The sequence below is a fragment of the Chaetodon trifascialis genome, chromosome 1 (genome assembly GCF_039877785.1).
Source record: "Chaetodon trifascialis isolate fChaTrf1 chromosome 1, fChaTrf1.hap1, whole genome shotgun sequence".
Taxonomy (NCBI): domain Eukaryota; kingdom Metazoa; phylum Chordata; class Actinopteri; order Chaetodontiformes; family Chaetodontidae; genus Chaetodon; species Chaetodon trifascialis.
This window is the reverse complement of record NC_092056.1, coordinates 18,726,007-18,741,462: the sequence shown is the minus strand read 5'-3', so window position 1 is coordinate 18,741,462 and position 15,456 is coordinate 18,726,007. Positions and strand designations below refer to the sequence as shown.

General features: G+C 42.8%; 1 protein-coding gene across 1 annotated transcript; it reads right to left on the bottom strand.

Moving 5' to 3' along the window:
* Positions 1 to 4,179: 4,179 nt before the first annotated feature.
* abcb10 (ATP-binding cassette, sub-family B (MDR/TAP), member 10) lies at positions 4,180 to 15,009 on the bottom strand. Its single transcript, XM_070968990.1, has 14 exons — positions 14,471 to 15,009; positions 13,633 to 13,839; positions 12,837 to 13,039; positions 12,063 to 12,197; positions 11,488 to 11,634; positions 10,705 to 10,840; positions 10,505 to 10,600; positions 9,745 to 9,954; positions 9,527 to 9,606; positions 9,254 to 9,434; positions 8,750 to 8,793; positions 7,359 to 7,393; positions 7,102 to 7,160; positions 4,180 to 6,977 (listed from the first exon to the last, which is right to left on the bottom strand). Exons 1-14 carry the CDS (start codon positions 14,904 to 14,906, stop codon positions 6,784 to 6,786), a joined length of 2,163 nt encoding a protein of 720 aa, XP_070825091.1. The 5' UTR covers positions 14,907 to 15,009; the 3' UTR covers positions 4,180 to 6,783.
* Between the last annotated feature and the right edge of the window lie 447 nt (positions 15,010 to 15,456).

Here is a 15,456-nt window from a genome sequence, read left to right as displayed (position 1 = left end):
AGTAGTGAAATTCGAAACAGACTATTTGTAATTGATTGCATTAAATGCTGTAGCTTGATTGACCCCAGCCTGCATAAAAATGAGTCATGAGTAGGAAACTGGAGGCCTTTTTGCATTTTGTTCTTCATCTTCTGCCTTATGAAAGTATAACATGTTAAGATAACAATGACTCATTCTAAAGATTACTGGTGATTATGCACAGACGATCCTGTTCTTTGCCAGCTGGAATCCAGTTTCTTAATTATGCAACACTTGTACACCCAACAGAAGACTTTTTTTTTTCCACACACGCATTCACAATCAGTTTAATTCATTCTGCTCTTCTGCAGACCACATGGCCTGATATGCACACAGATCTGTCTGAATCTTTTTGAATAAATAAGGAGAGAACCACTGAAACAGCCAACAGCTGAAACCTTATCTGTAGGGGCTACTCAGCTCTGTCACCGGAGCAGTTGGATTAATTATAACTCTACTGGGTGGGTGGGTGGGGGGTGGGGGGGCTAATGTACTTCTGCACATGTGCATGTGTGCATGTGTGCATGTAGGAGAGAGAAACAGACAGAAACTCAGTGTGTGTACATGCATGCACATGGATGTTTGAGATTGTGGTATAAGAGACCAGAAGAGGAGGTGCCAAGAGCTTATAATAAACTCAATGGGAGTAAAGGAATGGCAGATTAATGGGGAGAAATGTACAGAAAAAGATACATCAAAAGGGGTAGAGAGATAAAATATGCTTGATTTGGTCAATTAAAAGAGTCAACACTCAGATGAGAGACACACACACAATCTAAAAATTCTAATGGCACTGGGTGACAAGTGGGGATTCCTCGCTGAAAGAAACTAATGTTGCAAGAACATAAAGAAGAGGTTGAGATAAAAACAATCTGCATTGGCATTATGAAATGCATATAACAACACGTGGGAAAATGTAACTTTGCATTCCCTTACATCACAAAAGGCAAAACAGATATTGAAGAAATATTGATTTAAAAAAGAGCAGGTCAAAACTGTTGGTACAAACAAGTGACTTGCATATATCGTGCTCTCAAACATAACCTAAAGCTGGCTTCATGTGGCCGCAGAGACATGTTGACATATAGCTCATGACCTGGATTCTCATTATAGCAGTGACAGAAAGCTTCAGTATGGATTCCAAGCAGTTGGAGAGAATATTCACTACGCATGAACGCGCAAGTTTATGGAAAAGGACAAGAGGAAGACAAAAGTGAATGAGCCAGCTGGACTTTTATGCCTCCTGTAGGTATTTTAATCAGGTATCGTTGGTGAAGCTGTAACATAAAGTTGCATGTGTTGACGATGTGAGTTTCCACAGAATATTGTTTCTGCACTGGAAATACATAAACTGAACACTGAAGCAATACAAGCTGTGAGGGGGAATCCTCAGTGGTTCATTAATATGTCAAGAAAAACAGGGTAAGAAGAGGGAGGGAGGAAAATCTTCGAAGTCGAGAGGGAGATCCAGTGAAAATGAGGGGGGCTGCATGGATTCAGAGTGCGCATCAAGGGTCGTGTGTGTGTGTGTTGTGTGTGTGTTGTGTGAGGGGGTCAGGGGGTGGAGGGGCTGCAGAGCAAGGTAGAGCTACTTTTATGCACTTGTTGTGAGCTGTTTTGGAATCAGAGGGCCCGTGAAACGCCTAAAATGTAAAGGGGCTGGCAGTTGTCGAGGAGGGACAGGAGGGGAGGTCAGAGGGGCGAGGGGGAGGCGAGCTGAGGGAGTCTCCTGGAGAGGCTACTTGGGGAAGGGGAGGAGAAAGAGGGAGGTGAAAGGGCGAGAGCAGCAGGTGGCAGAAAACATGAGTTCAGTTTGTCAGAGGTATGAAACCGAGCCAGCTGAGGAGAGACTTTGGACAAGGAGAGGTTTTTTTTTTTTTCTGAAGTAGAGTATTTTTTTAAACTGAGAGTTGTAATGATCACATGACAGTGTTCTAGCCAGTGAAATTAAAGCGAGAGAAGTAGTAGACAAATGGATTTTCATTCTTTTTGTAATAGCATGCTCAGTTGTCATGGTACCTTGCTGCCTATTCAGTTGGATTTTTATTTCAGTCATCTCTCTCTCACCCTCATGAGAGCACAGAGGGTGAGAGTGTCAGAGGAAGTAAGAATAGCACAAGCCTCGGCATTCAGTCGCTGGACCCAATACACTGGCTGTATACGAGTCGCCTGCCTTTTTAAGTGGGGCGCAGTGCTCAGCAACTGTGGCTCCCCTGCAGCATGTACAGTAGACTTTTTTTTTTTTTTTTAAAGTAAGAGCAGACAGGAGTCTTGTTGGAGATATTAATTAGGTTCTCATGTGTAACAGTGAAGAAAGTCTGAGGATACTGATACTGCTGAGGATTTTGTAAATTGACAGGTAAAAGTGCTTAGGCTCTTATTTTTTCAAGTTTGTCTTCAATGTGTCAGGTGTCCAAATGTACATTGACTTTCTTTTGGTTTTAAGACAAAAAAATGTGAACATTTGTTTTGGCGAGCTGTGTGATTTGACCCCATGAAGCTTCAGGACACATTTACTCTTCCTGTTTAGCTTCATTCTCTTCATAATGTGCTGCATAAATCAGGTCCTCGCTGACTGTGCACTGCTTTCTAATGCTGCTCTGTAATGCTTATAATGAGGAGAAACAAGACACAGTGAAATGAGAGGTGTTAGACAGCATGCCTCTTGGCCACTCATGTCCAAAGACAATCCAAACATCTTGTACAGTTTAAAAAAAAAAAAAAGCCATTCATTTCATTTGTAGTAGCTGCAGGTGTTTGGTTTCTGCTTCATGGCTGACAAGGAGAAGAGGAGGTGGGCTGAAGCTGTTTTACTACGGAGAATAACAACTGGGAGAATAACTCCTGACCAATAAGACTGTTGATAGAAAACATAATATGCTATTGTTCCTGTGAAGCAGCAGTTAAATTTACTTTAAATTACGCTACATCTGCTTTCCAAGGCCAAAGACTGTCCACTGATAAACCTCTGCATCCAACCAATCATGGTGGTGTGGCACGATTGACCAAAATCTTTTTCTAAATAGATGCATTTTGGATTATGTCTCATGAACAAACAAGGCTTTTCCATCCCATCCCTTCACTTTGCTGTGTAAGGCCGAAAAGGGTCAGAATGTCAGTTCCAGTAGTTCCTCAAATAGCCCAGGGTAGATACAGAGAACAGTGAGGGGAGCTGCAGCACATGGAGTTGGAACTGGAAACCTAAGCAGGGCTGAGCGGCACCTGGTCAGCTGCATGAGCCCGCTGAGCCATCCTCTGTAGAACAAGAGCACAACTGCTGCCTCTGCTGGAGGCGTTAGTTTTAAAGGAGAACACCGGCTCAAAGGTTTACAGCTTAGATTAAAAGTCCCTAAACTTATCATCATCATATACTGTCAACAAGTCCAGAATGAACATGTGTAAAGGGAGAGGATAATTCCTAAAACATTTCACTGGTGTTTTTCTCTTGCGCCTGTGACCACTCATCTATCACACAGCTGAACATGATTTTAAACAAACTGGTTGATGTGTACTTGATTGAACTTGATAGACTCTTAACCTGCCCCAACATGCACTTACAAGGGAGAATGAATCAAATCATTGCATTCATCGACTGCTTTGCCTGGATCTGTCTCTGTGTGCCAGCGGATGGGACAATGTGTGGAGTCCAGCTCACCACACTGTCAACACAACCCACCAACAGCTGAACACACATTACTCCGATCACTATCATCAAGTTTTATTTAGGTATGATGGACTGGATGAACACCAATCCCACTGACTTGAAGTGAACACCTCTGAGCCTGGCAGCAGCTCAAGAAGTGAAGCAGCAGCTCCACCTACTGACAGCCTGACGGAGACACACACAGTTACTCCTGAGGTAGATTGTAAAGAAAAGTTAATGTGTTGTCAAAAATGTCCTATGTTTAGCTGAATGAGTGAGTAAGATCTGGCACAAGCTGTTAAATATAATCCAGTGATACAGATGGGATTGAATGTGTGTCCTCTCCCCATCACTTTTAGCGGCACTACAGGCAAATGGTGATTTAAGTTTGGTCGTTTTGATTATGGTTAGGGTCTATCCAACTCCTTCAAACAATGGAATACAATTTCAACTTGACAAACAACAAACAAACAAACAAAACAAACAAACAAGAAATTCCACATTTTTTTTTAGCCATTTAATTCAGTGTATGTCCCAAAACAGGACGAGCACCCAAACAAAACCCACAAATAAAACCAATTATCTCACTTTATTTACCTTTATATAGAAGTTTAATAATTTATCAACCACAAAAATAGTTAAAAATTTATTCCATATATGTTAAAGAAACTTCCAGCAGTCTTATGTGATTTGTTATATTCCTTACATTTCATCTGATTGGGCAGAGTTTTGTGATCACGGCAGGTAACTTTGACATGAAGACGAACATGATGTGAAGAAATGAAATTTGTAGTGAGTGGAGTACAAACCACTTCCCTTTAGGGTGAAATAAGAAAACAACAACAACAAAAAAGAAAACATTGAACATAAACTGTCCATGATACATCAGCTCATAATGAATATGTTAGCTGAAACAGAGCAAATATTCTCCTGCCATTCAGTCTATACTCTGTAATAAATATATAATACCCCAAAATGTATATAAGCAGAACGTGATTACTATCATACACAACAACATTAGTCGGCTATTCAAACAACCTTTTCCCAACGATCAGCGTTGCATCAGTTAATCCTGACACTGCTCCTCATTAAAATAGGATCAAGACCGAGTCCTTCTCATTTCTGTTGAAATGCACCATCTCTACACATCACTGACTTCAAATTGTAAACAAAGTTACATTCACATTAATTCAAGTTTCTAACCCCATTTACAACAACTGAAACATACAAATAAAAACAAAATCGAGCCTAAACCTCAGAGAAAAGCACACAAGCTTGCAGTCTTGTCATTCCAGTCAAAGGCAATAATTTGATGTAATTCATGTGACAGAGCGCTCCTCCACCTACTGTCTGACTTCTGTTTTAGAGCAACAGAAATGCAGGAATGTAATTTCAACTTAATCAATCGGAGACTGATTTGATCATCTCAAATATTTGTACATGGATATCCAGTATAGTTTATTTGTCTTGCTTGTTGCTCGGAGCCTCTTATCAGATACCCGCCAAACATCTGACCCACGGCAAACATCATATAACCACAGTTTGTAGTTCATCAAGCCTATCTAACCATAAGTAATATGATTCCTTGTTGTAAAACGATGTGAAATTTACATACACAATCAAAACTGATCTGAGCAAATATAGATGAATTTAGTAGTTTCTCCCGACCTTTACAGCCGTGTTGAATTCATGTTAAGGGCATTTGCATGTCTGGCTTAGCAAACCTGTCTAGACTCCCCCTGAGCAGTAAGGTTGACATTTACCATCCAAATATTTACTGAGGAAAGCCATTACCTCTTAGTCAGGCGCTCCAGGCCAGCTGTAATATTTAGCTGACACCCCAGCTCTGTGGCTAACATGTAGGTGGCTTTAACAGAACTGTTTATATAGAATTTAATGCAGGCCAAGTGCATATCATATAAACACTTACCAGTGCACACGGCATGGGGGGGGCAGACATGTCACAGACTGACAGACACAGCAGTGAACAGCATACAGTCCCAAATGTTGCACACAGTTAAGTCGTACTGTCAGTTTCTGTTTTTAAAAAGAATATTAACAGCTGATAGATTACATACTGATTTGCACTGTGTGACATTCAGAAGACCAAAAGACGAGGCAATCACAGACTGACTCTTGATGACACGTCTCCTGTTCCCTTCATCCCTGAGAGCAGCAGAACGTCAGCCAGAACGGAAGCCGTTCAACAGGCCTCAAGCAACTGTGCACGTTTTATTTTGTTAGACACGAAGATGGTAGTTAATTAAACCCAAAGCAAGAAAGACTAGAGAGTGAAGTGAAGTCATGCTTTTTAGATGCGTAGCACCTCAGCTGTGACTTCAATCACGAATATGGTTCATGACAAATGTGCATCCTTCCTCAGATCAGAACAGTGTTCAGTCCTGTTTCACAACACAGTGTAGACAACACAATAGCTGCTTCATTTGGCTTGTTCAAGCTCTAAAATGACTATAAAAAGGCTCTCAGGTTAAGCTTCAAGTTTAAAAACTCAATAATAAATAGACACAAATTCATAAACAAATATATATTTAGCTGTTTTGTATACATCATCCTGGACTGTTTTTGGTTTGGCTATGAAAATCATGAAGTGATATCAGACTACAGTCCCATAGCAGGGGATGACGGTCACATTTCTCCCGTACGCCTGAACTATTTAATACAGAATTTTCCCAAACCTACAGTAGCGACAGTGATTCAACAAGTGCCATGTTGTCTATGAGCTTCATGTGTCCTGTCATTCTCAGCCTCTTATTCTGTCCTCGTCTGTCAGTGTAGAAATAGATATTTTCAAAATAAAGCATCTCTAAGAACTGCCTGATCCATGTTTCAGCTCTTAGGTCTTCAATGTGGATCACTCTGTGTGTTTCCTGTCAGCAGTGAAACGACACTCCCATTACATTTCCTAATAGCTTTCTGATCTCCTCTCTTTCTAAAGTTCATCTGTAGTCCTGTACAAAGTTCTGCTCTCCTTCACCTTTTATCTATCTCTAGCCATTCCAGGCAATATCTTTTTTTTTTCCCTCTGCCCTGTGCTCCCACCGGGAGCAAAGCCAGGCTTTTTCCAGCCTCTGACCTCACCTAACAATTTCACCCTCTTCCTCTCAGCGAAGTGCCTGTTTCTGCTCTTCTTGTAGAAACGCCTGTTTCTCCATCAGTTTTCTGAACAATCCTTGCCTGTTGCCTAGCAGCTCTGTGTGTTGGCCGCACTCGGCTACACGCCGCTGGTCCAGCACAGCGACAGCGTTTGCATTCTGGATGGTAGATAGACGGTGAGCGATGATCACGACTGTCCTCCCTGTTGATTGGGGGAAAAGGGCAGGAGATAAAACGGGAGGAACAGAGACTCTCAGGAGTGAAAACCAAAACAACAATTCTTCGTAAGTGGATGCAGCTTCAAAGACAAAGACAGAGACGTTTACCCTCCATCAGACGCTCCAAGGCTTCCTGGACCAGGAACTCGTTCTCAGAATCCAATGCACTGAGGACAGATGGTCGTTTAGGATTTTCTTCAACAAAATGACCTAAGATGTGTCTCTACCAGCACAATAAAATACAGTACAAGGCAGTACTATCGTCATAATTTTAATCTGCAGGGCTGCAGTGCTGCATAAGTAGTGCAAGTTAAGGAGTTTTGTTTTCTGAAACAATTCATTTATCACGTTTCAGTCTTTCTCACCTGGTAGCCTCGTCTAAAAGCAGGATCTTAGGATTCTGTGGAGAGAGAAAACAAATATGACATCTGTTATCTCATCTGATAATGCTAATGACCAAGGGTGGGGAAGCCCTAGCCTCCAAGCCGTATACTTAAACTGAGACCGTTTGATCTGCCCTGAGAGGCAATTCATAAATACAAAAAAAGCAATTACTTTTTCAGCAATAAAGAAAACAACACAGAACAGAAGACTAACGCGTTCTTCCAAGCGGTCCTTGAAAGCAACACACGCTGACTAGCTGATATCACATCAATGCATCACAGCGCCGGTCAACAACACGCAAGTGGATGCAGAACTTTTCAAGAGAAATGGACAAACATTTCGCTGTTGAAGTAAAAGACAAGCCAGTGGGTCTAAGTTAGTTTGTGTGGGACCAAACTCAACAGTCATTACAGCTGCAATCACATTTAACTGGATGCGCTGCCAGGACAAACTCGTGTGGATAAAGTTAACACTCTTTGGATGCCCAACAGGCAGCTTTCACAAGACCACATTCATCGGTTTTGTGGTGAGCGAGCTAATATTTAAGAAGCTAGAAGCTCATTAAGAAGGAGACTTTGTCCAAGAGCGAGCTCCAGCAGCTTCTCAGCTCTCTGCTTTCAAATGTGAAATTATCTGAAGTGAAATGAAAGCTGTGGCAGGTGACAACTGGAAAGCGGAAACAGGGCACATTTTCCTAATCTGCAAGAGCTAAAGCCTGCTCTGACATCTGAATCTGCTGCTGAGTGTGAAGCCTCCTTCCTTCCAGGCGTTTGGAGAGAGGATTCAGGACATGAAAAGTAAACTAAATGAACTGAACATATTTGCTTCGATGTGTAATGTGGGGTCAGCTGATCTGCATGACAACCTACAACATGAAATCATTGAGCTACAAAGCAAACACTCACAACTGACAGCAGCTCTTTTCAAAACTGACTCTTGCAAAGACTCAGTTCTGCTCAACACTGGAAAACCAGCTGGGAGGAGCATCGTCATTGTTCCGACCATCTGACATCAGACAGCTCACCAAAGAGAAGCGGTTCTATTCAGTGCAGAGGTTAATGTGATATATGTGTTCAATAATTTAGTATGGCCAGGGTCCCTGGCCCCCAAATTCATACGCGTAATAAGCTTCTCAGCTATTGCCCAATCACCAGTAACCTCAACCAAACTGAGCCTTGAAAAAGTTTCCGGGCCTTGTGTGGACCCTGGTTCCAATGGTCATTTCAAGCTACTTTTATAGCACGACAAGAACACCCACTTCCTGTCCTTACGAACTGATAAATGGATGACAAGCGTTTACGAGCAGATGACAGGTACGACCAGAGTTGTGCTTTATTCTGAAACATTAAAATGAGCATGTTGTTGCACTCACCTTAAGCAGAGCTCTGGCGATGGCTATCCTTTGCTTCTGACCACCTGAGAAGCAAACACACAGCTTCATCATGTAGACTAACCCTAACCCTATGCATTGGCTGTATGCATGGGACCACGACAGCGGTCGACAGAATAGTTTTTCATGTTTAGAAGAGAAAAAATTGCCATAATTCTACTGTGACAAAAAAAATTAACTAAATACAAATATGATAGAAAGTCAGAGAATTACTTCTGAGAATACCTCAAGAGTGAAAGTTAGAATAAGACAAAAAATAAACAGTGAGCACTGTCTTTCAAAAAAGTCAAAAAGTCTCGAATGTTAAGTTAAGAGAGAATAAATATTTACATTACTAAGTATATTATGAATTTGAATTTTAATAAGGTAACTTAAAAGGAGTAAACAAGGATTCTTCCCAACACTGATCATACAGATGGAAAACAGCCTGTTGGCACCACAAGCTTTCTTGCATTGAGTACATGTTTACATACTTCTGTGTCTCACCTGACAACAGCACTCCTTTCTCCCCCACTACCGTGTCAAAGCCCTTAGGAAAAGCCTGGATGAAATTATAGGCGTTGGCCACTCTGGCTGCCCTGTAGACGTCCTCTGTGGTCACAGTGTCTGGGTCCACTGCACCGTACGCTATATTATCTCTTATAGAGCAGGAAAAGAGCACGGGCTCCTGGGAGAGAAGTGAGGAGAGGAGAGGGAGAGGGTGAGACAAACAGAGACCGTCTTCACTCAACATAAACACGTTGAAGATGAATTTATTACCTGGCTGACAGTCCCAGTGTGACTCCTGAGCCAGTTGGGATTCAGATCTCTGATGTCGTGACCATCTATGGTGATGATACCTGGAGAAAGAAGGTCAGTTCCAGAGGTAAAACAACCACCTGACAGTCTTTAAGTTTGTCATCGTCAGAAGTGTCTAATGACTAAGCAGTTGTTGGTGTATCTGGCTGAGGGAGATGACAGAAGAAACACGCTCTCACCGGCATCAGTGTCGTACAGCCTGAGCAGCAGTGACACCAGGGTTGATTTTCCAGACCCACTGGGACCCACAACAGCCATGATGGTACCGGCTGGGACCAGCAGACTGAGGTTCTGGAAAATAGGAGCCTCCTTACGGGTCGGGTAGGCGAAGGATATATCACGGAACTCCAGCTGACCCTTCAGCTGGTCTGGAGGAAGCACCAGGCCCTCTGTGGAGGAGCAGAGGAAGAGGAACGACGGCTCATGTATGGTTGGTTTAATACAGTAATATAATCTGAGAGTTAAATGATGAGAAATTACATAAATGAAGAAGGAAATGAAGCAAAAAAAAAAGTACTAAACTATTTTACTACTTGTTAAAATGTACATAGCATTTATTGACTGAGAAGCAAAATAAAGGGAAGGCCTAATTTAAAAAGCAAGAGGTGTTTGATCCTTTCTACCGACGTCTGTTTTGCAATAGCAAATAAAATCTTCACATTTTTCAAGCAAGACAGTGAATATACAGTTAAACAGAGAAGGGTTAAGATGGTAGATGTCAAATTTACCCATCGTCCACTTTTCTGTAAGCAGTAATGATCAAAGAAAAAGAAATGTCTTCCTTGAACAAAATACACAAAATATATAAATAATAACTTGTTGATATTTTTGCAGGACAAAAATGGATATTCATTGATGTAGTGGGGTGAGTGCATCATGTGCTCTGTGTGTGTGTGTGTGTGTGTGTGTGTGTGTGTGTGTGTGTGTTTGCATACTGACCGTCGAGAGGAAACTCAGGCTTTCTGTCCATCAGCTCCCACAGTCTGGTTCCTGCTCCAAATCCCTTCATTAGCTCAGAGTAGAATGAACTCAAACCTGCACATCACACACAAAAACACCAAGCCACAAGCCGTCATACACACAGAGGTAAACAGTACAGATAACTGCACATGACCTGTACGTCTGTATGTGTGTGTTACCTGCAATGCTGAAGCCCACCCAGAAGGTGTACAAGAGGAATGATGAGAGCTCTCCCACAGTCATGTGCTGGTTGGCCATCAGAAGGCCTCCCTTGTACAGCACTGACAGAATCATGATGTTACCACTGAGGCCAGTCTGAAACACACACACGCCAGTTAATTTGATTACTACAACATCTGGCACTGCTGCTTCCTGACACAGCATTGATTATAATGTTTACCGCCAGCCTCAGCACCTGCAACCACAGTTGACCGAGCTGAGGGGAAGAGATGCAGGGAGAAGGCCAATATTTCAGTAATGATCGGCTCAGGTTAGACCTTATGTTTCATCTGAAGACTGAGCTGCCAGTTAGAGACATTCAGCTAAATGCAGTCCATTACAATAACACTTTAATATAAATAAGCATAGACAATTAAAGCCTCATTTTATCCTACCTTCAGAACAATTTAACACACAGATGTCCACGTGTTAACATACGAAGAGAGAGACCTGTTTAAGAGCTGTGAGGCTTAGCAAGTTGTGTCAGAGGATTGTGTCAGCGCTGCCTTAAGCTTTTTATTCTCTGACCTTATATGGAGGATTTGATAATACTGTCTTATGGTGAAACATCCTTCATATACAGACATGCCAGGTGCTGTGGTATTGTGACAAACCAGAAAGACGACTGCAAAAAAGCAGAAGCCTCCGTGCAACACCTCATTTCCCAAGTGTGGATTTGCATCACGCACTTGTGATGCTGGGCTACATAAATAAAACTGACTTGCACACAGATTTGCACTTACCACTCCGAAGAAGCCAGCTCGCAGTAAAGCCTCCTGCCTGGCCAGACTGAAGACCCGGTCTGTCAACTGTTTGTACGCGTCGACTTCGAACAGCTCTTTACCAAAAGCCCTCACTGTCCGCAAGTTGCTGATACGCTCCTCTGCCAACTACACACACAAACAGTTTAATTAGTGCTTTACCTAAAATCAGAAATCAAATTATCAAAAAAGGAAATTTACTCCGCAAATTTAATTAAGCTGCTGCTGGCACTTAAGCTTTTAAATCAGGTACACAGAGAACCAGGCGATAGACAAACAGTGTGGCTTTACTAACCAATGACATGAACAGCTGTTTACAGTAAAAAGCTTCACTGAGATCATATAAAAAGGGCAAAAACACTGGATTTATTGACACAAAAATTTGCAATCATATTTCGTCACAGCTTCCTTGTTTTTAATTACCACATCCTCAAAAAAGCCCTTAATATTCTCTGTGGCTGAACATCTGGCAACATTTAACACGAAAAATGTGATTATAAAACCTAATCAATACTTCGCTGCTGGTTATTTGATCTGTGAGTTCCTGTGCACTGTACCTGTGTGGCTTGCGCAAGTGCATCCTGTGTGCGTTTAGAGATGGTGCGAAGGTATCTGCCGTAGATTACAGCAAAAAAAGCCACAGGAGGAACAATCAGCAACACAAAGCTTGCAAGAGTGGGGGACACATAGAACTGGCAGAGGAGAGAGAGAGAAGAAAAAACAGCAGTTAATTTTCTCCATAGGAAAAAAAAAAATCTGTTTTGAGAACAACGTCAAGGTGTCAGTTAATGGACCTGTTGGCGAACAAAACTCACATGCACGACCATTAAGGCGTAAAAAAGTGGAGACTGGTCACAGAATACAGTCAGATGAGCATGATTTTGATTAATAGCTTCTAATCGAGCACCAGTTCAACCACCTGCAGGTCAAAACTGCATAAGTGACCGTCTTCACATGCACACACTGTTCCGTGTTTTGTTGAACCTGTTTCACAACAGTCCTTTGTCAGACTCTAAGCTCACATACCAACAGCTAAGACTGGAAAGATGCAGATAAAAGAAACAAAAAAAGTCACAACTACTTCCTTGAACTAAAAGGCACAACACCATGCACGCAGCTGACTGGCTGGCTCGCTGGTTAAGCTACGGAAGATATAAGGATTTATTTAGCCTCAGAGGCATCCAGCCTCAGTTTGCAATAATTCTGTTCAATTAAAAGTGTTTCAGACACAACAACAATACAAAACCTACCACATTTAATTCACAGCATAAATGTATCATGAAAGATAATCCCTACCGACCACAGCGGACCACTCTGAGGGTCGTACTCACCATCATACTGACACCAGCAGCTGCCTGTGCGACAGCTCTCAGCCCGTCCGACAGGTTGTCAGTGATGGAGCGGCCTACCACGGCCGTGTCAGCGGAGAGTCGGTTGATAAGCTCGCCGGTGCTATTCTTGTCAAAAAATGCCACTTCCTGTCTGAGGATGGAGGAGAAGAGGGAGGCACGGAGATTACGAACAATCTTTTGGCCTGCAAAGAGAAGAGACAAGACGTGAACAAATGCTGACAGTTGCACATATTTCATGACATCTTTGACAACATGACTAGGCTCTGGCATATTGTAGTAAATGGTTAATCAGTTGGTTGAAAAAAAACTAGCCTGACTTTGTCCAAAGTTCAACAATCCACCTCCCTGCATCTCTAAAGATCATTAATTAATATTTAGTATCTTGTGTGTTTAATCCATACACAAACAGAGATGTGGTCACTGTAAGGTAGCCAGGAAGTCACTGCACCAGGCTGCTGGGCACGCCAAGAAATCATTATAGCATTTCCGCTTTTGTATGTATTAAACAAACAGGATACATCACGTTAAAGCTGTTGAGGTGCTAGTAGGTACATGTTGGAACTGTCTCCTGCTTCCTGTATTTATGCTAATCTAAACTAACAATCTCCGGGATCAACTTACTTACGGCAAGAATACAAATAGCCTGGAGGACACATGCAAGCATATTCATCACATCCTGCTCATTGATGCATACTTTTCCAATCATTTGTCTGAATTTTGTGTCTGTGTTTCTTCATGTGCCCCTGTAGAGTGTTAAACCCCTTCCTCGTCTCACCTGAGCTCTGCATGAGGTAGACTCTGGCGGCGTTGGCGGCCCCACCACACAGGAACATACCAGCCAGAATGATAGACAACGATGTCAGGGAGGCTGTCATTGTCTCTGTGTCTGTTCCACTGTTGTAAATGGTGTCTATCACTTTACCCAGGAGGAATGGAGCCGACATAGTTACTGCACTGGAGACCGTTAGGAAGCCTACAGCAGCTGCAGCGGAGAAAGGAAAAGTTCAGAATCAAAGCAAAACATGCACCTTAAACAAATGATAGTAATTCACAGCCACTGTTAAAACATAGGGGCCAGAGGCCTGAAAACACTACAAAGTCCACACGTGGTACAGTACAGCGAACTTTCATCTCATCTTTCATGTGGTTTTGAACTTGCTTACAACAACTGTTGTAACATATGTCACTAACTGGAACAAGCTGAAATAAGATTTATTTCCTGTTTAGATGAAATCAAAATCATCTACCTGTAGTTAGAAAGGTAGCTGTGCGCACACCCCCTGCTATATTTAGACGAGATGCAAGATAACACATGCAATGAGGGAGAAAATGGAGAGAATCTGCAAACTGGATTTAGGCTCAAAAAGCTTTATTGCAGCATTTAAACCTTACAGGGGTTTCATCAGACACACATTTGCCTTTTGTCAGCGCAATAAAGCATAAAGAGCTTTCACTCAGTGTGTGGATGCTCTCCACTTTCTCCTACAATTGAAAAAAAAAACGTCTATAAATGTGACAACTGTATCATTACAGGCAAAGTCAAACCCTTTAGACAATTTGGCACTTTTCTTGATTCCCTTATCAGGAGAAGGACCTAAAGGCCACAGATTTACCTGCAAGTCTCCACCTCTCAGGGTGAGCAAGCTGCAAAATCCTTTGAGCATCCTCCACGGGGACCTTGGTGGGAGTCCGGCTTCTCTCTGAGTCGGTCTGGGTCTTCACTGATCCGGCTGGTGTAGGTGTGGAGGCTGCTGAAGAGCTGGCGAAGGCAACAGGTGTGTGCGTGAGCGTCCGTGCGTGTGAACACAGTGCAGAGAGACATCTGAGGGAGCTGCACGGCAGGCCAGACATGAAGGGTCTGGGTGAGGAGAGGGGGAAGGCAGGTGACGGCTGGACTGACGGCTTGATCCCGGTCGACTGTCTCTTCCTCCGGAGGGCGGATGAGAGGGTCAGACGGTGCTCCAGCCATAACATCCTCGGCTGCGCAGGCTTGAGTTTGTGCAAATGCCCACCATGAGTACATCTTGACATGCGAATTAAAAGCCGCATCGTCCTGGCTGTCAGCTATTGAAAGGATACGAGATAAAATTGACACAAGGTTCAAGAAATATAGGGTGCCCCCCTCCTTTAGATTTAGTGACTGATTGTGTTGAGGTGTGTTGAGCAAGTCCAGTCGGAGAAGCGCTTCAGTCCCCCAGCTGTTAGGTCAACGCACTGTATCCGTAGCCGAGCTGTTGCAGAGCTTCTTCCCGCTTCATTGTCGAGTTTAAACCGTTATTGTCCGTTTTATCTGCGCCTGACAGCCGCCTTCACTCAGTTATCTCTTATCACTGAACAGCTACCAAAACCCTCCTGTCACAGTCATCTGTCGCTGGACCTTTGGTTAGCAGACTGATGAAGTGGAGACACAAGCTGCCGAAGACCGACTAACACTAACTCCACTCTGACACATGAACCTAATTTCCCTGGAAAGAGTCTGAAAGAGTAAAAACAGGAAAGGTGACCCTGGTTTGGTACGCATGTACACACGATTTCTCCTCCTCTTCCTCCTCCTAGACTGGGGGATTCAATGGCTGATGATATAAGCAAAGTTTCACAG

Coding starts and splice junctions, on each gene's coding strand:
- abcb10 (XM_070968990.1), bottom strand. CDS start 14,906: ATGCGGCTTTTAATTCGCATGTCAAGATGTACTCATGGTGGGCATTTG. Junction 10,841..11,487: donor GAGCTGGCTTCTTCGGAGTG/GTAAGTGCAAAT, acceptor TGTGTGTTTCAG/ACTGGCCTCAGTGGTAACAT. Junction 7,394..8,749: donor TCGCCAGAGCTCTGCTTAAG/GTGAGTGCAACA, acceptor CTCTCTCCACAG/AATCCTAAGATCCTGCTTTT.